General features: G+C 38.5%; 1 protein-coding gene across 3 annotated transcripts; it reads left to right on the top strand.

Annotated features, from left to right (window-relative positions):
- The first annotated feature begins 238 nt into the window (after positions 1-238).
- Positions 239-22,556, top strand: GatC (glutamyl-tRNA(Gln) amidotransferase subunit C, mitochondrial). 3 transcript variants are annotated; one of them, XM_053790050.2, is made up of 6 exons: positions 243-423; positions 1,445-1,654; positions 3,239-3,372; positions 6,165-6,324; positions 11,612-11,680; positions 21,843-22,556. In XM_053790050.2, the coding sequence occupies exons 3-6, from the start codon at positions 3,258-3,260 to the stop codon at positions 22,012-22,014; spliced, it is 516 nt and encodes a 171-aa protein (XP_053646025.1). In that variant the 5' UTR covers positions 243-423; positions 1,445-1,654; positions 3,239-3,257; the 3' UTR covers positions 22,015-22,556. The 3 variants fall into 3 exon arrangements, with proteins under 3 accessions (XP_053646027.1, XP_053646026.1, XP_053646025.1); XM_053790052.2 differs by lacking the exon at positions 11,612-11,680 and having other exon boundaries at positions 239-423; XM_053790051.2 differs by lacking the exon at positions 1,445-1,654 and having other exon boundaries at positions 242-423.
- The last annotated feature ends 2,290 nt before the right edge of the window (positions 22,557-24,846 follow it).

Raw genomic sequence — 24,846 nt, 5'->3', positions numbered from 1 at the left:
ACTGAATTCCAGATCTTCGGGCCCTTTATGTGCATTGCATTTTTGCATGGCGAGACTGTCACGAGGGATGTCCAAGAGTGGCCTTATGAACCCCAACAGTCACTCTTGACTTTTTTGGGTTATCCCAGGTTCTCTACACATATGCTGATATGTATGATAATCTATGTAACTATTTGTGTATACCTGAATAAACTACCTTAACAACAGCACCCAGAAGGCAGGGCTGGATACGGCGTTAATGGCTTATGCTGTCACTGGCCCTGATAAACCCAACAAAGATACGGCGTTAGCTGTCAACGGCCCTGTAAACCCCCAAGAAGTAGTAATGTGGCTTATTTCCGTTGGGTTCTTAGGTTCCTTCCAAGGTTCTTTCCTGTAAAGTGACCTACTACAACCGGCTAACCTGCAGTCACCTATTTACAGGTAAAAACCATGTATATGATGCCGACAAATTGAAGTAGACTGGAGTTAAAGGACCCCAATGGAAATCAGTCACTTTGATTTTTTGGGGTTATCCCAGGTTCTCTATACATATGCTGCTATGTATGATAATCTATGTAACTGTATTTGTGTATGCCTGAATAAACTTACTAGCAGCAGGACATAAATCACTTTGACTGAGTTAGGTTATCCTCATGGGTAATTTGCATACATGTTACTATTTAAGATAATTGTTACCACCTAAAACTTGTGTATTTGTATTTACCGTATCTGTAATTATACCTAAATAAATTTACTGTCTTTTTCCTGTCTCCTAAACTATATTACTGTTATTAATATTTATTATATAAATTCCTTGATGATGCTGAAGGACTCCAAGGAACCGGTGCAACCCTCATTTTCCTTGGATCAAACCTCCCATTTCCTAGGTACTATAACCCCTGTAATGCGAGTTGTATCGAGGACTGACATTCAGGAATATCTCTCTTCTGTTACAGCATTTACAGGAGACATGGAATAATCATCATAAATTATTGGCCTATATTAATCATAATATCACTAGTATATGTTAATTATGATAGGTGTAGGTAAGCATGTATTAATTATTTTTATAAGTGTTCTGATGTCCTAGGTTAAGTTATCATAACATATTCTACTAGTTTTGATGTGTAACATGTTATAACGATTAATATAATTTATTTTTCTTTATTATATGTTATTTTTTTACAGATGTCTAAACAAGGTAGATGATTTTAAATCCTTTTTGGGAATTTTTGCCCAGTAACCCCACACCTGTCCATATGTATGGACTACTTAAAACCTAAAAGTCAGATATTTCCTTAAGACCTATTACTTCAGGCATTAATAACAATAATAATAATCTTTATTTCTACAAGTACATGATACAACTTATACAGACCTAGCTGACATGAATGACATACTGTATAGAAAGTCCCTGGTTATGCAGAGCATTTTGATCAACTTAGGTTAATTTTGTCCCCAGGATGCAACCCACATCAGTCGGCTAACACCCAAGTACCTACTTACTGCTAGGTGAACAGGGAAGCAGGTGTATTAAGGAAACACACCCAGTGTTTCCACCTGGACCAGGGATCAAACCACAGACACTCAACACATACGCTCTACCCGAGCTACAGGAAACCTTGACGGGTACACTAGTCAAACATCTCTTGAAACTCCTGCGCTTCATCAGGTAAGTACATCTTAAACATTCTGGGACCTCATCAACTGCATAAGTGACATTGATATCAAAAAGAAGATTCTCACTAACATACTCACCAGGAGTAACATCAACATATTCGCCATGATGTCTACTACAATTAAGGAACTAGTAATGAGAAAGAAAACAGTCAGACTCACAGAATCTAAAGCAGCAGTATTATGTAATCCTGTTTCAAGGATGTGAGGTATACGTGGGAGAAACTCTTATAAGGTTGGGGTAACGTGCAGGAGAACACACACATGCAACCTCTCCTCACTTAATGATAGAGTTTCGTTCCTAAGACCACGTCGGTAAACAAATTCATTGCTAAGTGAGGAGCATAGTGTACTATGTATTCTAATAAACAGAATAGAGGAAATCAGCTCTAATATACATTATTTAGGTATGCACACAAATCAGAGAGCTCATCGTAAGTCCAAGTTGTCGGTAAACGAGTACGTCGCTAAGTGAGGAGAGGCTGTACATAGGGATGACAAGAACAATGCATTATCCACCATAATTCACACAATCATCTCAAGGGGTTTGACAAGGCCAGATATATCATCAGTGAAGAAAATCTACACAAACATTACTGTAATTTTTTACTAAAGCTATCATCAATACTCCCAGAACAGTTAGTTTTACTGTATCTCAGAAATTTCAGTTAAATTAATTCTACGCTTCCAGGATACTAGAGTTAGATGAACAGAAAGCCACACCCCACTGCACCAGACTTCTTCCTCACCGCTGATAGTCTTCCTGTCTTCACTATATGGTATAAGCCCTGTTTTGCCTCTCTCTGTATTGGACTAATAAAGCTCTGAGAGTGAAACTTTTCCCCAATAAGTAATCTAATACAGTAGACCCCCGGTTAACGATATTTTTTCACTCCAGAAGTATGTTCAGGTGCCAGTACTGACCGAATTTGTTCCCATAAGAAATATTGTGAAGTAGATTAGTCCATTTCAGACCCCCAAACATACAAGTACAAACGCACTTACATAAATACACTTACATAATTGGTCGCATTCGGAGGTAATCGTTATGCGGGGGTCCACTGTACTATATACATGTCTTATTTACATGTTGGTATTTAATGGTTTCTTTTACCTAGGAACTATAGAACTATTCTAGATTAAGTCATCACAAAATGTTACCTTTGTGTATCTGTAATGACTATATACAGTTAGCCAGGGAATTGTATATTTTCTCTTATTTAGGCACAGATATGAGTGGCTATAAATGATATTGGATAAAAAAGACTTACTGCTGACATTAATAAAGAAAAGACACATGAGCCAAGTCAGCTTGCATTGTGACTACATTTTGCTATATATAGAGCTTTATATAAACGTAGGGAAATATCGTCACAATATAAGCTGCTCTGCACTTGCATCTTAAAAAAAAAAAAAAAAGATTTTTAGATAGTTTATCGCATTCTTAACCATTGGGTACAGCCATGTTTAAGAATTCTGTTGGTTAATTCTGGCATTTATGTATTTTTTAATGTTCCATAATAGTTTTCCAAACATATGGGTACAATGAACTAATAATGCTTTTTCTATTACATTTCAGAGTGCTGGAAATCCCAGAGATGGAGGTAGCCTGTCTGCGACAAGGTCTACTGAGATACACTTGGAGGAAGCTCTCTGCAAGGATCAATTTTTCTAATGTGACAAGCCAGCCAGCTTTTGTTACTGCTAAGCAAGGTTAATGAGCACTACATTTGCACAAAAGAAATATATTTTGAGTAGCCATATTTTGGATTCCAATTAAAATTTACTTTGGAAATGAAAGCAAAAATCTGATTGTGTTTTGCCCTCAGCTAAGGCCCTCTTCAGCACTTTTCTAAAGAGTTCCTCAGTTGAAGCAGCAAAATATATTGAATGCTGTAAATGTTTATTTTTGTATCGAAAGCGGGTTTTAATTGGAATTTACCAGTATGGTACACTACTTTTCTTTTTTTTAACACACCAGATGTCTCCCACTGAGGCAGGCTGACCCAAAAAAGAAGAAACAAAAATTGTCCTTTTTTCATTTACTAATTTACACAGGAGAAGGGGTTACTAGCCCCTTACCTCTGATATTTTAGTCGCCTCTTATGACACGCATGGCTTACGGAGGAAGAATTCTTTTTTCACTTCCCCATAGAGAAGACGTAGCACTGGGTGAATCAAATTAAAAGGGGGCAGGAGAGCTTGAAAGGAAAAGAGGAGAGCTAAAGGATTACATACCTTTAATAAGGAGTGCCTTAACCCTTAAACTGTCGAAACGTAGATCTACGTCCATGTACGGGGGGCTCTGAATGTAGGTCTGCGTTTTTTTACATGCTTTCAAATGGGGAAAATCAAGGTCGGAGCACTACGCACATGAACGTAGATCTGTGTTTGGACAGTTTAAGGGTTAATGCCATTGAAGGGCTCTTGATATAAGAAATTGAAGCTATCCTCTGTTTTCCTGGCTTGAATCTGATTGCCTTCCATTCTGCAGGTGCTGTATGATCTCTTTATGACCTCCATGAATGAAAAAAAAATAGCATTGTTGAATGAAAGTCTGTAAAAAATATTATTAGGGGCATAAATTAAAAAAATGTAGTTTAGCATAAAAGTAGGATGCAAGAAATGTGTAATAAAGTTTTTAAGATGAGGAAAGTACAGTGGACCCTCGACTAACGCTATTAATCCGTTCCTGAGAGCTCATCGTTAGTCAGAATAATCGTTAGTCAAGTTAATTTTCCCCATAAGAAATAATGGATATCAAATTAATCCGTGCAAGACACCCAAAAGTATTGAAAAAAAAAAATTTTAACACATGAAATATTAATTTTAATACACACAAACTGAAGAAGACATGCACAGTTACATGACACTTACCTTTATTGAAGATCTGGTGATGATTGATGGGATGGGAAGAGGGGAGTGTGTTGATGGTCTTAGTGTTTAGAAGGGGAATCCCCTTCCATTAGGACTTGAGGTGGTAAGTCCTTTTACGGGGTTACTTCCCTTCTTCTTTTAATGCCATTAGGACCAGCTTGAGAGTCACTGGACCTCTGTCGCACAACATATCTGCCCATAGAGGCCTGTACCTCCCGTTCCTTTATGACATTCCTAAAGTGTTTCACAACATTGTCAGTGTCACCATTAAATACTTGTTCAGGTTTCAGTCCTTCACTGTCTATGTACTCCTTGAATTCCTGCACATATTTTTTAGCTGCTTTTTGGTCCAAACTGGCAGCCTCACCATGCCTTATCACACTATGTATGCCACTACGATTCTTAAATCTCTCAAACCAACCTTTGCTGGCCTTAAATTCACTCACATCACCACTAGTTGCTGGCATTTTTCTAATTAAATCGTCATGCAACTTCCTAGCCTTTTCACATATGATCGCTTGAGAGAAGTTATCTCCTGCTATCTGTTTTTCGTTTATCCATACCAATAACAGTCTCTCAACATCTTCTATCACTTGCGATCTCAGTTTCGAAAACATAGTTGCACCTTTGGCAAGAACAGCTTCCTTGATTGCCGTTTTCTTGGCCACAATAGTAGCGATGGTTGATTGGGGTTTTGTGTACAGCCTGGCCAGCTTGGAGACATGCACTCCACTTTCATACTTAGCAATGATCTCTTTCTTCATATCCATAGTAATTCTCACCCTTTTTGCTGTAGGGTTGGCACTAGAAGCTTTCTTGGGGCCCATGGTGACTTACTTTGCAGGTGCAATCACTAAAAAGGCTGTGATAATATGAAATGTTCCGATTGTATGCTTGGAAGCGACCGCGGTGGCTGGCTAGCTTGTAAACACTGGCCAGAAGTGGACGCGTCTCAGATGGAACGAATAGTGTTGGTCGAGTTTTTTACCGCTAATCGAGGCAAAATTTTTGCGATAAAATGTATCGCTAGTCAGATTTATCGTTAATCGATGCCATCGCTGGTCGAGGGTCCACTGTATTGGGTCACGATGTCTGTGCCCTTCTAGAAAGGAAGCTAAAGGACAAGTGATGGCCAATGCATTTTTGTCTTTGCATCATTTTGTTTTTAGCTCTTATTAAGTACTAAACCCAAGTGGGTCATTCAGCTCAAGACGTGATGGAGGCTTGATCCTCCATCCTCTGAGTTCGAGACAGATGCACTTCCTATTTTCTCTCTCTCAAAAAAAAAAAAAAGATATTTCAGTACAGTGGACCCCCGCATAACGATCAGCTCCCAACTCGACCAATTTTGTAAGTATTTTTGTAAGTGCTTTTGTAGGTGTATTTTTAGGGGTCTGAAACGGACTAATCTAATTCACAATATTTCTTATTGGAACAAATTCGGTCTATAACGGCACCCAAACAGACTTCTGGATTGAAATAATATCGTTATGCGGGGGTCCACTGTATATCTACAGCACAGTATGTAAATGCAATTTTTTTTGGTTTTAAACCTATAAGCTTTCCCAGTTTTGCCTGTCATTGCTTAGAACTATGACTTTTTTTTCTGTTAATTCTATTATTTACAGAGAGGTCAAAAGTGCCACAACACCCAGTTAGTCCTAGTATCAATGAAGATCTCCCACCAAAGACAGAAGTGGATCTTCAACTAGTGCAGCGGCTAGAAAAACTATCACTCGTTGATTTTGTAAACAAGGAAGGTCTTACCCGGTTGGAGGCTGCAATAAGGTATGAGGCACAACCTTTTGCTTTTGTCAAATAGTATACAGCCTCTCCTCCCTTGACAACTGAGTTCCGTTCCTAAGACTACATCAGCAAACAAATTTGCTGGTAAGCTAGGAGCATACTATAATGGTAGTGGGTGTGTCAACCATCTTTGATGTTGTTTTAATGTCACCTTTGCACCATTTATAACATTTTTAGTATATTTTTAAATGTTTAAACAATAGTGTACTATATATTGTAATAAACAGAATAGAGGAAATCAGCTATAATATACATTATAGTATTTAGGTATGCATACTGGTCAGGTAACCCGTCGTAAGTCTGAGTCGTCGGTAAACAAGTACATTGCTAAGTGAGGAGAAGCTGTGTTGCCCTTGTTATATATCATATATTGTTAATGATTGCCATAGTGTACGCACTGTGATACCATTTGTGGGTAACCTAAATGCTTAAGTGGTAGAGATTGTTGCAGAGGGTAGAGCAGGTAAGTTTGGAGTGCCAGGTTAAATGAGAATGGGGGCCTCTAATTGAATTATGTATAGAAAGAATTTTGATAATATCTGTAATGCTTATTTTAAGAAAAAAAGGATAAATAAGATTCCAGGACATATAGTGCACTATGACAGCAATTTGCCAGATTATGTATCAGTGAATAAAAGGATGATGAGTAGATTTTTGTATGTGTATGAGTTTAGAAGAGCAACTGTTATGTCAGATCATTATTGAGTGATAGCTACAGTATGAGTAAGAGGTAAATGGAGTATGAGAAAGGTTGGACTTTGTGGACAAAACTTTCATTGGACTTCATTGTATTTTTATATTACTAGTTTATACCTAGTTGTGCTTTAGTTCATTCCAGCACAACACATAGACAACATCAACTTCATTATGTGTAATAGTGACTACTCTATATGACCAAAATACTCTAGCTATATACTTGTCCAAACTTCCCACCACTACAGATATCAGTACTAGAACTCAACACACAACTCAGGATATAAATAACCACAATTTAAACCTAGAAGATGATTGATCACGTTGACCCTGATCTAAACCTCCATAATCTGACACCCAATCAAAACCTATTGGAAAGTAACTGCCTTTATTACACAGCATCACAAGCCAGCACTATCCTAAACAATGCTAAAAGTCTATCAGTACTTAACTACAACATCAGGTCCTTAAGCAAACACTATGATGACCTCCTGGCACTCCATGAATCACTAAAGACACCCTTCTCCTGCATTATTCTTACTGAGACCTGGCTTAAGCAGGACACAATAGATATCTACCCTCTACCAGGATACACAGCAATTCACAACTGCAGACCAAACCAAGTTGGGGGTGGTATTGCAATCTATTACTCTAACCAATTATCTTGTATTAGCACCACTTGCTTTAGTGAGGAATATGGGGAATACATTTTTGCTAATTTTACTGTAAAAAACCTTAAGACACCTATAACAATCGGTGCCATTTACCGGATACCTCACACAAACATCCCAAATTTCAGTGAGAAATTGAAGTCACTAATAACAAACAGACAAATGAATAAGCACCACCTTCTCTTAGCTGGAGACTTCAACATCAACCTTGGCATACTAGATGATCAGCCTGTAACTGATTTCATCAACAATATGAACAACACATTTCTCATACCAACAATAATTAAACCAACCAGGCTCACTGAGACAAGTGCAACCATAATAGACCATATATGGACCAATATACTAGCCCCCCTTAAATCAGAGATAATCACAGATAGCACTACAGACCACTACCCTACCTTCCTCCTGACAAACATTAGTAAACCACCACTTGAATACAACAAAGTCTCATTTAGACTCCATGACGAGGCTTCAATAAGGAAGTTCACAGCTGACCGAGAGACTGTTGACTGGCCTACAGAATTCTCCAAGGCCAATGGTATTGATGACTGGACAGACATTTTTCTTAACAAATTATACTTAGACTATACAACAAACATTGTCCTATAAAAACGAAACGGATCACAAACAGACGGCTTGGTTGTCCATGGCTAACCACCATTCTGAAATCCATTGACAAGAAACACCAATATGAAAAGCAATATAGACAGGGCTTAATACACAAAGATATTCTTAAACACTATTCATCAGTTCTCACCAAAGTAATAAAGACAGCCAAACAACTATACTACTCCAGTAGATTCACAGACACTAGAGGAGATATAAAAAAGACCTGGAAAACACTCTCTCAGATTCTAGGGACCCACAAACTGAAAAAAAACAAGAATATTGTCCTAACTAAACCTAATGAAACACCACTACATCCCACTGACACAGCTAACAAGATAAACAACTTCTTCTCAACCATAGGATCTAATCTCGCCAATAAAATCCCACATACCAATGCCCATGCCGGGGACTACCTAGATGGGAATTTCCCAAATTCCTTCTATCTTGCACCAACTGAGCCCACGGAAGTCACCGAGATTATAAAGTCACTTAAAAATAACTCAGGGAATCTGTTTCATGTCCCACCATTACTGTACAAGCGAGTGGCCCATGTCCTTTCGCATGCTATTTCATTACTTTTTAACACGTCACTAGAAACTAGCACCTTCCTGAAACTACTCAAGATGGCAAGGGTTACACCAATACATAAAGGTGGTGACCCTACAGACTTAAACAACTATAGGCCAATATCAAACTTACCATTGCTATCCAAAATCTTTGAGAAACTCGTGCACAGGAGACTATATTCATTTATAACGGCACAAAACATACTCAACCCCTGCCAATTTGGATTCAGGAAAAATAAAAGCACTAATGATGCAATCATAAAAATGCTAGATCTGCTTTACACAGCATTGGAAAATAAGGAATATCCACTAGGAATTTTTATTGACCTAAGAAAAGCTTTTGACACAGTAGACCACGACATCCTACTCCACAAACTTGACCATTACAGTATAAGAGGCCATGCGCTTGCTTATTTCAAATCTTACCTTACTAATAGGTATCAGTATGTCACCATTAAAGACACAGCATCAACAACACAGCCACTTGATACTGGAGTTCTGCAGGGAAGTGTCCTTGGTCCCCTGCTCTTCCTCATATACATCAATGATCTTCCAAACGTATCCCAACACCTGAAACCCATTCTCTTTGCTGACGACACGACTTATGTCATCTCTCACCCTAATCTTGCCACCCTCAACACCATTGTTAACGAGGAGCTGATCAAAATATCGACTTGGATGACAGCCAATAAACTTACGCTTAACACTGACAAAACCTACTATATATTATGTTTGGTAGCAGAGCAGGAGATGCACAAATTAACATTAAGATCGACAACACTCTAATTACCAGACATAATGAGGGCAAATTCCTAGGCCTATACCTTGACAACAACCTGAATTTCAGCACCCATATCCAACACATAACCAAAAAAGTATCCAAAACGGTTGGGATCCTCTCCAAGATACGATACTACGTGCCGCAAAATGCCCTTCTCACACTATACCACTCACTTATTTATCCATACCTCACCTATGCTATTTGTGCTTGGGGATCAACTGCAGCAACACATCTAAAGCCAATAATAACCCTACAAAAAGCTGCAGTAAGAATAATCACTAAATCCCATCCCTGGCAACACACCTCCCCACTCTTCATAGATCTAAACTTACTCCCTGTTCAGTACATCCACACTTACCACTGTGCAATCTACATCTACAGGACCTTAAACTCCAATATCAACCTTGACCTAAAATGCTTTCTTGATAGTTGTGACAGAACCCACAGGCATAACACCAGACACAAACATCTCTATGACATTCCCCGTGTCCGACTAAATCTTTACAAAAATTCAATGTACATGTATGTCAAAGGCCCTAAAATCTGAAACACCCTACCTGAGAACTCTAGAACTGCAGACACATTTATCTCCTTCAAAACTACCATTAGAAAACATCTTATCTCCCTGATACACCCCGTCAACTAACTACACGAATACCACCTGGTGGTTCACACTTACACTCACTCACCCATTTGACCATGAACAGAAATATTAATCTCAATCTTAAAATAATGAATCCTGTGATACTCCAATACTGAAACTATGTACTGTGCCAAAACAAAAGCATTCACATTGCTAAACTCACAAACTAGTATTTAGTCACTTAGCCATAATACCAACTTACCTCTTTTTTTTTTTTTTTTTTCAACAAGTCGGCCGTCTCCCACCGAGGCAGGGTGACCCAAAAAAGAAAGAAAATCCCCAAAAAGAAAATACTTTCATCATCATTCAACACTTTCACCACACTCGCACATTATCACTGTTTTTGCAGAGGTGCTCAGAATACAACAGTCTAGAAGCATACACATATAAAGATACACAACATATCCCTCCAAACTGCCAATATGCCATATGCATATCCATATGCACTGGAAAATAATTATAAATTATAAATTGCTCACAAACAGTGTCCAGAATATCTTGCTGCCAATTTTGTCAAGGCTGGGAACCAAGGCAATCATAGTATTAGGGGGAGAGAATACAACTTTGTAGCACCCACAGTCAGTGGCCAGGCTTCAAATACCTTTTATTGCACAGCAATAAAGGAATGAAACAGACTGCCCACACATGTCAAAGCCAGTCATAGCATGAACCAGTTCAAGAAGAGAGCCAAAAGGTGTCTGATGAATGTAGCTACAGAAAGGGGGGGAATGATTTTTATTATTTTTTAGCTAACACACGTGTAATTTTACCTTATTCCTGGTAATGACCCTCGTATTGTAGAAAGTCTTAATGACCCTCGTGTAGTAGATAGTCTTTTTAGTATGATAATAAGATGTTATCTCCATTTTATAATAATAATAAGATATAGCCTTTATATTATAATAATAAGGTCAAAGGACCCCAATGGAAATAAGTCACTCTGTCTGACTTTTTTGGGTTATCCTAGGTACTTTACACATATGCTGCTATGTATGATAATCTATGTAGCTGTATTTGTGTATACCTGAATAAACTTACTTACTTACACTAAGGAAAATACACCCCTCCTGTGTTGTGGTCTCACCTTTTTGTAGATTTGCTCTTTGATTTCTTAACTGACATTAGTGTGCTACTGCAGTTGTGATTCCCCTCCTTTCTGTTGATGTCTTTCTCTCAGCACCCACTGCTTCATCTCTACCATCTTTCACCTCTGCTCTGTAGCACTCAATGACTCTTATGGGTTTAGCTCTTTCCATGAATCTAAGAATGATTTTTGAATAATAGAATAAAATTGTTTTTCCAGCATGGCCGATCAGCTGTGTGTGGTGAACACGGAGGGTGTGGAGCCCATGATTACTGTACTTGAGGATAGGTATGTGAAAAAATTTATGTAATATAGCTAATTGTGAGCAAGGGGCTAGTAATCCCTTTTCCTGTACAAATTATTGAACCTGTTTTTCTTTTTAGGTCACCCTGCCTTGTTGGGATATGGCTAATTGTAAAAACCTTCCCACTCACACATTCCTAAGAGGATTCTGAAATACTGTAGTTCAAAGGAGAATAAGTAGTAGAATTAGGGGTGTTTCAGTGTTCCTCCTTTGTTATGTTCTTGTATAGTATAAGTGGCAGAGACTATGTGATGGCAGGGTTTACTGATTTGAGGAGGAGTTTTGCTAATACTTCAGAGATGATGAAGCTGCAAGAAAAGAGCTCTTCAAATCATCAGTTCTCCATGCACCAACACCACTCCTAACAAAGTTATCATCCTTCCCAACAGCCAGGTTGCATTGAATGTTTCCAAGGTACTCACACAAACTAACACTAGAGTCGCCAGCACTTCCATAAGGGATCTAACCAGGGCAAAATCGAACCACCATGAACCAGTCAATGCAGGAGTATACACTATACCTTGTGGAGGCTGTAACAAGATATATGCAGGTGGAACAGCAAGGAACCTCGAAACATGCCTCAGTGAACACATTAACCCTTTCAGGGTCTGTGCCGTAGCTCTACAGCTTTATGTTCAGGGTCCAAACCGTAGATCTACGCCATGAGCTCAGCTCACTCTGATAAGCTGTGAGCAGTAAATTTGGGACTAGATATGAGAGAATACATCTATGTGGTATGTGTGCACCACATAAAACAAATCCTGCTGCACACAGTGCATAATGAGAGAAAATAATCTGAGACCATAATTTTCGATTAAAACCGACTTTCCAGTGTTTTTTTCATATGTTTTTATAGTTGTATTTGCAATTTCTTGGTCTCATTTGATAGAATGGAAGATATACTACAGAAATAGAGATGATTTTGATTGGTTTTATTACTTGAAATGGCTTGAAACTGAGCTCAAAGTAGCGGAAATGTTAAATTTTTGCCGATGTTCAAGAGTAAACAAATGACCTTACAAGTCTAATACATAACAGCTGGTGGGTCTAATATACGTTCACGAATGTGGTGATATTTATACAATTATTACAGTATTGCATAACAGTAAATCTTTTATTTTTTGGTTTGAATAAAAATTCATTATGTGAATAAAAAATCAAAATGGAATTCATTTGTAAAGCCTGAAAATGTAGCTAATGAACAGAGGAAATGTTACTTTAGTGCCAGGAATGCCTGCATTGTTTATTCTGGACCCTATTTTGAAATTGGAATATTTTTAACTTTGCACTAAATTGGCAAATTACCAATTTCCTGTCACTTTATTTTGTTGTTGAAACAGTTGACTTGGCGATTTCTTGTGCTCAATTGATAGAATAGAAGTAATACTAGTGAAATAGCTAAGAATTTGGCTGACTGGAATACTGTAATTGGCCTAAAATGGGAGTCAAAATCGGCAAAACCGCTGATGCGTAAATATCGCTGACACATCAAAATTCGCAAGAGCATAATTTTGTAAATTTTTCATCAAATTTCGTACTTTTTGTTTTATTACCTTCAGAAAAAGATTCTCTACCATTTCATGTAGGGCGAAATGACAGTAGTTTGTTGGATTATGTATTGGTAGATAAAAGACTGTTGAGTAGACTTCAGGATGTACATGTTTATAGAGGGGCCACAGATATATCAGATCACTTTCTAGTTGTAGCTACACTGAGAGTAAAAGGTAGATGGGATACAAGGAGAATAGAAGCATCAGGGAAGAGAGAGGTGAAGGTTTATAAACTAAAAGAGGAGGCAGTTAGGGTAAGATATAAACAGCTATTGGAGGATAGATGGGCTAATGAGAGCATAGGCAATGGGGTCGAAGAGGTATGGGGTAGGTTTAAAAATGTAGTGTTAGAGTGTTCAGCAGAAGTTTGTGGTTACAGGAAAGTGGGTGCAGGAGGGAAGAGGAGCGATTGGTGGAATGATGATGTAAAGAGAGTAGTAAGGGAGAAAAAGTTAGCATATGAGAAGTTTTTACAAAGTAGAAGTGATGCAAGGAGGGAAGAGTATATGGAGAAAAAGAGAGAGGTTAAGAGAGTGGTGAAGCAATGTAAAAAGAGAGCAAATGAGAGAGTGGGTGAGATGTTATCAACAAATTTTGTTGAAAATAAGAAAAAGTTTTGGAGTGAGATTAACAAGTTAAGAAAGCCTAGAGAACAAATTGATTTGTCAGTTAAAAATAGGAGAGGAGAGTTATTAAATGGAGAGTTAGAGGTATTGGGAAGATGGAAGGAATATTTTGAGGAATTGTTAAATGTTGATGAAGATAGGGAAGCTGTGATTTCGTGTATAGGGCAAGGAGGAATAACATCTTGTAGGAGTGAGGAAGAGCCAGTTGTGAGTGTGGGGGAAGTTCGTGAGGCAGTAGGTAAAATGAAAGGGGGTAAGGCAGCCGGGATTGATGGGATAAAGATAGAAATGTTAAAAGCAGGTGGGGATATAGTTTTGGAGTGGTTGGTGCAATTATTTAATAAATGTATGGAAGAGGGTAAGGTACCTAGGGATTGGCAGAGAGCATGCATAGTTCCTTTGTATAAAGGCAAAGGGGATAAAAGAGAGTGCAAAAATTATAGGGGGATAAGTCTGTTGAGTGTACCTGGTAAAGTGTATGGTAGAGTTATAATTGAAAGAATTAAGAGTAAGACGGAGAATAGGATAGCAGATGAACAAGGAGGCTTTAGGAAAGGTAGGGGGTGTGTGGACCAGGTGTTTACAGTGAAACATATAAGTGAACAGTATTTAGATAAGGCTAAAGAGGTCTTTGTGGCATTTATGGATTTGGAAAAGGCGTATGACAGGGTGGATAGGGGGGCAATGTGGCAGATGTTGCAAGTGTATGGTGTAGGAGGTAGGTTACTGAAAGCAGTGAAGAGTTTTTACGAGGATAGTGAGGCTCAAGTTAGAGTATGTAGGAAAGAGGGAAATTTTTTCCCAGTAAAAGTAGGCCTTAGACAAGGATGTGTGATGTCACCGTGGTTGTTTAATATATTTATAGATGGGGTTGTAAGAGAAGTAAATGCGAGGGTCTTGGCAAGAGGCGTGGAGTTAAAAGATAAAGAATCACACACAAAGTGGGAGTTGTCACAGCTGCTCTTTGCTGATGACACTGTGCTCTTGGGAGATTCTGAAGAGAAGTTGCAGAGATTGGTGGATGAATTTGGTAGGGTGTGCAAAAGAAGAAAATTAAAGGTGAATACAGGAAAGAGTAAGGTTATGAGGATAACAAAAAGATTAGGTGATGAAAGATTGAATATCAGATTGGAGGGAGAGAGTATGGAGGAGGTGAACGTATTCAGATATTTGGGAGTGGACGTGTCAGCGGATGGGTCTATGAAAGATGAGGTGAATCATAGAATTGATGAGGGAAAAAGAGTGAGTGGTGCACTTAGGAGTCTGTGGAGACAAAGAACTTTGTCCTTGGAGGCAAAGAGGGGAATGTATGAGAGTATAGTTTTACCAACGCTCTTATATGGGTGTGAAGCGTGGGTGATGAATGTTGCAGCGAGGAGAAGGCTGGAGGCAGTGGAGATGTCATGTCTGAGGGCAATGTGTGGTGTGAATATAATGCAGAGAATTCGTAGTTTGGAAGTTAGGAGGAGGTGCGGGATTACCAAAACTGTTGTCCAGAGGGCTGAGGAAGGGTTGTTGAGGTGGTTCGGACATGTAGAGAGAATGGAGCGAAACAGAATAACTTCAAGAGTGTATCAGTCTGTAGTGGAAGGAAGGCGGGGTAGGGGTCGGCCTAGGAAGGGTTGGAGGGAGGGGGTAAAGGAGGTTTTGTGTGCGAGGGGCTTGGACTTCCAGCAGGCATGCGTGAGCGTGTTTGATAGGAGTGAATGGAGACAAATGGTTTTTAATACTTGACGTGCTGTTGGAGTGTGAGCAAAGTAACATTTATGAAGGGATTCAGGGAAACCGGCAGGCCGGACTTGAGTCCTGGAGATGGGAAGTACAGTGCCTGCACTCTGAAGGAGGGGTGTTAATGTTGCAGTTTAAAAACTGTAGTGTAAAGCACCCTTCTGGCAAGACAGTGATGGAGTGAATGATGGTGAAAGTTTTTCTTTTTCGGGCCACCCTGCCTTGGTGGGAATCGGCCGGTGTGATAATAAAAAATAAATAAAAAATTCATAAGAAAAAATAACAAAATTATTTTTTGAAAATTCTTGGACCCTGGTGCACACTTTGAAATTTGGCCTCTAGACCCTGAAAGGGTTAATGCATGTAGGACTGATAACTTGAACAACGCCTGCGTACAACACCAGAATTCCACCAATCAACTCATGAAATTCAATGATGCCCGACTAGTGATCAGAGAGCCTAATTTCCACTGACATAAATGCCTTGAATCATCGTTAATCACTGTTTCTAACACAATCAAGCAAAATAAAGGCAGCTTCATCATCTCTGAAGTACAGTGGACCCCCGGTATATGATACTAATCCGTTCCTGAGAGCTCATCATATGCCAAAATTATTGAAAGGCGAATTAATTTTCCCCATAAGAAATAATGGAAATCAAATTAATCCATGCAAGACACCCAAAAGTACTATGAAAAAAAAGTTTTACCACATGAAATATTAAGTTTAATGCACACAAACTGAAGAAGACATGCACAGTTAGTAGTACTCTGCTAACAATAGAATACATGACACTTACCTTTAACCCTTTCAGGGTCCGTCCCGTAGATCAACGGCTTTACGTTCAGGGTCCAAACCGTAGATCTACGTCATGAGCTCAGCTCACTCTGATAAACTGTGAGTGGTAAATTTGGGCCTAGATATGAGAGAATACATCTATGTGGTATGTGTGCACCACATAAAACAAATCCTGCAGCACACTGTGTATAATGAGAGAAAAAAACTGAGACCATGATTTTCGATTAAAACAGCGACTTTGCAGTGTTTTTTCGTATGTTTTTTATAGTTGTATTTGTGACTTCTTGGTCTCATTTGATAGAATGGAAGACATATTACAGAAGTAGAGATAATTTTGATTGGTGTTAGCACTGGAAATGGCTTGAAATTGAGCTCAAAGTGGCGGAAATGTTAAATTTTTGCCGATGTTCAAGAGTAAACAAACGACCTCACACGTCTAATACACGCCAGCTGGTGGGTCTAATATACATTCACAAATGTGGTGATGATATTTATACAATTATTACAATATTGCATAACAGTAAATCTTCTATTTTTTGGTGTGAATAAAAATTCATTATGTGAATAAAAAATCAAAATGGAATTTATTTGTAAAGCCTCAAAACATAACTAATGAACAGAGGAAATGTTAGTTTAGTGCCAGGAATACCTACATTGTTTATTCTGGACCCTATTTTGAAACTGGAATATTTTGAACTTTGTGTTAAATTGGCCAAATTACCAATTTCCGGTCACTTTATTTTGTAGTTGAAACAGTTGACTTGGCCATTTCTTGTGCTCAATCGATAGAATAGAAGTAATACTAGTGAAATAGCTGAGAATTTGGTCGACTGGAATAATGTAATTGGCCTAAAATGGGAGTCAAAGTCGGCAAAATCGCCGATTCGTAAATATCGCTGACACATCAAAATTCACGAGAGCATAATTTCGTCAATTTTCCATCAAATTTCGTACTTTTTGTTTTATTACATTCACAAAAAGATTCTCTACCATTTCATAAGAAAAAAATAAAAATTTTTTTTTTTGAAAATTCTTGGACACTGGGGCACCACTTCAGATTTTGGCCATGGACCCTGAAAGGGTTAATGAAGATCTGGTTATGATTGATGGGATGGGAGGAGGGGAGAGTGTCGAAGTTGTTTCGAAAACAGACATGCACCTTTTGCAAGAACAGCTTCCTTGATTGCCGTTTTCCTGGCCACTATAGTAGCGATGGTTGATTGGGGTTTTGTATACAACCTGGCCAGCTCCGACACACGCACTCCACTTTCGTACTTTGCAGTTATTTTTTTCTTCATTTCAATAGTCATTAGCACCCTTTTTCTCGAAGGGTTGGCACTAGAAGCTTTCTTGGGGCCCATGGTGACTTATTTTGCAGAAACAAGCACCAAAAACACTGTGATAATATGGAATGTACCGAATGTATGCTTAGATGCGAGCACACTGGCTGGCTTGTAAACACTGGCACGCATGGGGCAGTTCAGGCCACATGTGGACTCATCCTGGACGAATCGCGTGTGGCGGGTTTTTTAACGAGTAACGAGGCAAAATTTTTGCGTTAAAATGTATCGTATACCGGATTTAACGTATACTGATGCCATCGAATGCCAGGGGTCGACTGTATTAGCAAAAATCCTCCTCAAATCAGTAAAGCCTGCCATCACAGTTTCTGCTGCTAATACTACACAAGAACATAACAGAGGAGGAACACTGAAACAGACCTTCTCAAATCCAACCACCTACAGAAATCTTCTTCTTTCAACAAACCTGTTGTATCCCACCGAGGCAGGGTGGCCCAAAAAGAAAAACAAAAGTTTCTCTTTTTAAATTTAGTAATTTTTACAGGAGAAGGGGTTACTAGCCCCTTGCTCCCGGCATTTTAGTCGCCTCTTACAACACGCATGGCTTACGGAGGAAGAATTCTGATCCACTTCCCCATGGAGATAACAGGAAATAAACAAGAACAAGAACTAGTAAGAAAATAGAAGAAAACCCAGAGGGGTGTGTGTATATATATATATATATGCTTGTACATGTATGTGTAGTGTGACCTAAGTGTAAGAAGAAGTAGCAAGACGTACCTAAAATCTTCCATGTTTATGAGACAGAAAAAAGACACCAGCAATCCTATCATCATGTAAAACAATTACAGGTTTCCGTTTTACACTCACTTGACAGGACGGTAGTACCTCCCTGGGCAGTTGCTGTCTACCAACCTAGGACCTACAGAAATATTTGTCTAAATTATTTTTTATGCTACCCAAGTGATAACTTTTATAACCTTTACTCATGTGCAAGTCGATTGTTCTACCTTATTGTATTACTACTACTACAGCTAATATTACTACTACTACTACCTCTAGTTTTACACATAACTAAGCCTAGATATACCCTTTGTGTCCATGTATTTTTTGTAACAGCTTGATAAAGCTCCTGGAGAGTGAAACGTTGCCACAATAAAATGTCACATTAGTTGCATTTGTGTCCTCTTATTTAACGAGAGTAAGTAGCTTATCAATATTTATTAAGGAACAGCTGAAATGTGCTGAAGTCGTAGAAAAAATAGAGGCATACTGAAGTAGGGCCTATGCTAAGCATGTCTTAATCACACAAGTGTTCTCACTCGTGTATTTTCTGGAAAAATAAACACATAAGCAGTATAATGTGATCCTTTATTGACGTTTCGCCCACACGGTGGGCTTTATCAAGTCACAACTTCTCACCCAGGTACATCTGTTTGTGACTTGATAAAGCCCACTGTGTGGGTGAAACATTGTCAATAAAGGGATCACATTATACTGCTTATGAGTTCATTTTTCCATTGTGTCGGTATTTTATACCATTTACTTCCATCGTATGTTTGTCTAATCTAATTTTAAGCTGCCCAAAGTATAATATTACTATAATTCGGGTAGCTTAAAATTAGACAAAGTACATATAGTATTTGCTTCACTGGCATTACTATGCTTAACAGTGTGTTCCACTATCTATCCTATTGCCAAACCATTGCTTCTTATAGCCTTTCTAAATTTAACCCTTTGACTGTTTACGTCGTATATATACATCTTATGCGCCACTGTTTCTGACGTATTTATACGCGTAAATTCTAGCAGCTTCAAATCAAGCAGGAGAAAGCTGGTAGGCCCACATGTGAGAGAATGGGTCTGTGTGGTCAGTGTGCACCACATAAAAAAAATCCTGCAGCACGCAGTGCATAATGAGAAAAAAAAAACTGATTTTTTTGGGGATTAAAACGCTGACTTTGAGGTGTATTTTTGTATAGTATTTATCGTTGTATTCTCGTTTTCATGGTCTCAGGTGATAAAATGGAAAACATATTACAGAAATAGAGATGATTTTCATTACTTTCACCATGAAAACGACCTTGAAATTGAGCTCAAAGTAGCGGAAATGTTCAATTTTTACCAATGTTCACGAGTAAGCAAATTACACCACATGTCCAATACACATCAACTGGGGAGTCTAATATTCTTTCACTAGTGCACTGATATTATTTATACCATTTTTACAATAATGCATTAGTCTGCATAACAGTAAATTTTGTATTTTTTTGTATGAATAAAAAATCAAAATAGAAAGTAATAGTAATATAAGAGGGGCCTAGAGACATGACTAATGAACAAAGGATATGTTATTTTAGTGCTAAGAATGTCTACATTGTTTATTCTGGACCCTGTTTTGAAATTGGCATCTTTTCTAATTTGCATGAAATTGGCCAAATTGCCAATTTCTGACCACTTTATTGGGTAGTTCAAATTGGTAAATGGGCAGTTTCTTGTACTCAACTGATAGAAAAAATGGAGTTCTAAAGAAATAGCTATGAGTTTGGTCAACTGGAACAACGGAATTGGCCAAAAACAGGGCCCAAAGTCGGCGAAATTGCCGATGTGTATATGTCGCCGAGACCGATAACTTCGTGGGAGCGTAATTCCGTGAGTTTTCGACCAAATTTCATACTTTTGGTGTCATTACCATCGGGAAAAGATTCTCTATCATTTCATAAGAAAAAACAATTTTTTTTTTCCAAAACTTTTGCAATATAGAATGACAGTTTCAGAAAGGGGCTTGCGAAAGTCAAAGGGTTAAAATTTATCCACCTTGAAGCTATTGTTGCAAGTCTTGTCATGGTCAGATATTTTCATCACCTTATTTATATTTAATTTATTTATTTCTGTTTACCAGTTGTACATTTCAGTCATATCCTCCCCTATTCTACACATTTTTTATGGACTGTAAGTTCAGTACTCATAATCTTTCTTTCTTTTCCAGTGCATACTGTATGAATTAGAGGAATGATTTCTGTTTGAAGGCTGCTAAGAGAAACAAGGACAGTGAGAACACATTAGTTCATGCAAATTTGATAAGAAAATAATTGAACATTAAAATGGTATGAAATACCGACAGATTGTTAGGTAAGACACATATGCAACAGTTAGGTATCTTTATTTCGAAACGTTTCGCCTACACAGTAGGCTTCTTCAGTCGAGTACAGAAAGGTTGATAGAAGCAGAAGATACTTGAAGACGATGTAATCAGTCCATCACCCTTAAAGTTTTGAGGTGGTCAGTCCCTCAGTCTGGAGAAGAGCATTGTTCCGTTGTCTGAAACGGAACAATGCTCTTCTCCAGACTGAGGGACTGACCACCTCAAAACTTTAAGGGTGATGGACTGATTACATCGTCTTCAAGTATCTTCTGCTTCTATCAACCTTTCTGTACTCGACTGAAGAAGCCTACTGTGTAGGCGAAACGTTTCGAAATAAAGATACCTAACTGTTGCATATGTGTCTTACCTAACAAGAAAATAATTACATATCACTTTGTTTCCATGATTTTTCTCATGTGCACTCCTTAAGGGAACGTTTTTTTTAATGTTGATGAAGTGCTCTTGACCAAGAAATTGAAGCTACCCTTTTCTTCCTTGAATTGAACTTAATTACAGTACCTCACATTTTTCAGATGCTGAAATATATACCCTTGTATGCAACCATATATTACAGCTTTATCTTAAAGCTGCTGAAAATTCTGATAGCCAGACGAAACAAAATCAAACATATCAAGTCCCAAATTTGTGTGTGAAAGAATGATGTGATGGAATGAGAGACAGTATGAATATATACTGTAAAGTAAATATATCATTTCAATTTCACACTAATTGTATTAAGTATCACCCTGTACCTTTTATGTGTCTCCCTACAAGTTTAATTATAATATGCATCAACATTTACCCTTTAGTTCCCTCAATTCAAAATCAAGAATATTAAGCATAGGTAGTTTTACAAAGGTTGATTAGCTTTTAAAACAGATTAGACAGATATATGATCGTGAAGGGTTGGGTTTGAGGACCTGTCTAGCATGGGTCAATCAACCTACTACAGTGCTCCTTTATTCTTATGGTCTTTAAGCTTTACTTTGTACCCTTCAGGTCTTTGCCACTTGCAGAAGATGAAGTACATTCTGGTGACTTGAGTGAGGAGCTGCTAGCTTGTGCACAAGAGACTCTCGAGGACTACTTCGTGGTGCCACCTGGCAACATCACTTACTCGGAAGAAAAAGGGTATTATCGTGAACTGGATCAAGGAGAAGAGGACATATGAAGACTGCAGCATTGCTAGTTGTAATATTTTGACTTGTAAAGTAGCTCTTAGAAGGGTATATACACCAAGTGGTGTGTATATTTGCTGGGAGTTCACTTTGATCCCTACTTTAGGGGTTAATGTATCATTGAATGGGGGTTTATAGGTAACATGCAGCCTTATATACCCTTGTTTAGTTAATAAACTTTAAACCTAATAAATGAACCAATCAACAGTATCTCTCATGTACCTGCAACTGGATTCAAGAGTTCTGCCCTTTAGGCTTGTACTTCTAATAAGAATTCAATACTTTTCAGCATAACATGATGTGCAACATGAACAAAAAGGCACAATACCATGACTGGAACAATACACAAATATCCTGCACATAGGACAGAGGAGCTTAGGACAACATTTCAGAGGAACTTGCGTCATTGTAAGCTCCTCTCTCCTATGTGTATGTTATTTGTGTAATGTGCAACATGGTTTAACACATTTAGGGTTCTGAAGACTAGACTCAGTTTAGTATGTGTAATATATTTCAAATAAACTTTTGTTTAAAACTGCATTGTTTTCATATCCTTGTTTTCCCAAATGTTTGTTAATATAGCATTGTAGTGGCAATCCAAACAATGTCTGACTTGCATGAGAAATGGAAGACTTCCTTAAGAGTCAATACATGGAGGTCCTTTAATCAGTTACTGTCATTAAGGTCTGCAATATTCTAATCTTAGTGATATATAGTACATAAATGACAGGCACTATTACTCTATTCATTTATTTATTTTTTTAACAAATCGGCTGTTTCCCACCGAGGCAGGGTGACCCAAAAAGAAAGATATAACTTTCATCATCATTCAACACTTTTACCATCATTTATACATAATCACTGTCTTTGCAGAGGTGCTCAGTTATGACAGTTTAGGTGTCCCTCCAAATTGCCAATATCTCAAACCCCTCTTTTAAAGTGCAGGCATTATACTTCCCATTTCCAGGACTCAAGGGGCCCCTCAAAGGAGGTTCCTTGATGCTGGTGAGGGGCTCTTGATCTAGGGAATTGGATCTGTGCTCCAGTTCCCTGCATTGAGCCTGAATGCCTCCCATCCCCCCCCCCCACTTGTGCTGTATAATCCTATGGGTTTAGCACTCCCCCATGATTATAATAATAATCCAGGACTCAAGTCTGGCTAACAGGTTTCCCTAAATCCCTTAACAAAATATTACCCTTCTCACACTTGAACAGCTCCTCAAGTCCCCCAAAACCATTCGTCTCCATTCACTCCTATCTAACACGCTCACACAGTATCTTACTCTGAGGAAACTTCCCCCTCATCCCACTTGTTGCTGTTCTTGCAGCATTGCATAGCTCGTGATGATGCACAGAGATGTGTGAAAGGTCTTTAGCTGAAGATTTCCATCCCATGTGGCTTGTCTTGCATTGTTAAGATCGTTTGTCTGCAATTGTACTGCATACATTCATACATGCACACAAGCAGATGTATGTAAAAAGGATGGAACAGAATAGGATAAACAAGATAGTGTATAAATTCAGGGTGGAAGGAAGGAGGCATAGGAGGTCGTCCCAGGAAGGGTTGGAGGGAGGAACTTAGTTTTAAATAGTAGGAGCTTGAACATCCAGCAGGCATGCATGAGCATGATAAATCAGGTTGAGTGGAGACAAGAATATTTAAGGTTTTGATGTTTTGTTGGAGAGTGAACAGGCATTTAAGGAAATTAGTTAGCCATTCTTAAGTTCTAGAGGTGAGAAGTAATGCCTGCACTCTGAAGGAGTGGTGTATATGTTACACTGACATTTATATATCATGTGGTCATCCATTTTGCTACTTGCCTTACTACTTAGTGCTGCCACCACCCACATGATCTGCATCTTGGCAGATACACACATGTGGGTACTCCCAATGGGGTCAGGATAAACCCATAAAGACCATCCAACACTGTGGGAGAAAGGGTACAGTACATGATATCTATTGTCATATTATTTATAAAAAAAAAGAATCACCAGTTGCAGGGATACACAGTACACCTGAACCCATAAGGGTCAAAAAACTACATAGGAACAGTTAACTTACATAAGAACAAATACTAGAGAATACAACAAATGTGGTTACTTACTATTTCCATCACAGTATCAGACCATGAGTGACAAACAATGTAAGAATGTCAGTGAGGTTCTGAGTAAACTCTGGAGTGTCTGTGCTTCCTTATATAATCTCCCTGATGCCCAGCCCTTACATACACTATCAGTATACATTTCCCATACCCTACCTCATTCTAGGCTAATCATGTCTGCTCAAGCCACCTACATCAAAATGGCCAGGCCTCGTGCTGTCTCACCACATTATGCTCACGTGGTGCCTCACTAAAATGGTCCCAGATTATCATATATAAACTCCCAAAAGCTGATCTATCAAGGGCTTGAACATCCAGACCAGCGAACCAGCCGGATATGGCGACTGCAAGTATTTTTTGTTTAAACAGAATTATAGAGGACATAGTGATGTTATGTTTATAATTGGTTAAAAGTCGTATTCCACATCAAATGGTGGAAGCAGTGTTGAAAGTGTTAGTAGTGGTAGCAGTGTTGGAAGTGTTAGTAGTGGTAGCAGTGTTGGAAGTGTTAGTAGTGGTAGCAGTGTTGGAAGTGTTAGTAGTGGTAGCAGTGTTGGAAGTGTTAGTAGTGGTAGCAGTGTTGGAGGTGTTAGTAGTGGTAGCAGTGTTGGAAGTGGCATTAGTGATGGTAGCAGTCTTGGAAGTGGTGGTAGTGTTGGAAGTAGTGGTAGCAGTGGTGTTAGTGGTGGTGGTTTACAAGATGGGCTGGTTGCCAGCAGTCGT

Source organism: Cherax quadricarinatus, chromosome 58 (assembly GCF_038502225.1).
Source record: "Cherax quadricarinatus isolate ZL_2023a chromosome 58, ASM3850222v1, whole genome shotgun sequence".
Taxonomy (NCBI): Eukaryota; Metazoa; Arthropoda; class Malacostraca; order Decapoda; family Parastacidae; genus Cherax; species Cherax quadricarinatus.
This window is presented reverse-complemented; position numbering and strand designations above follow the sequence as displayed.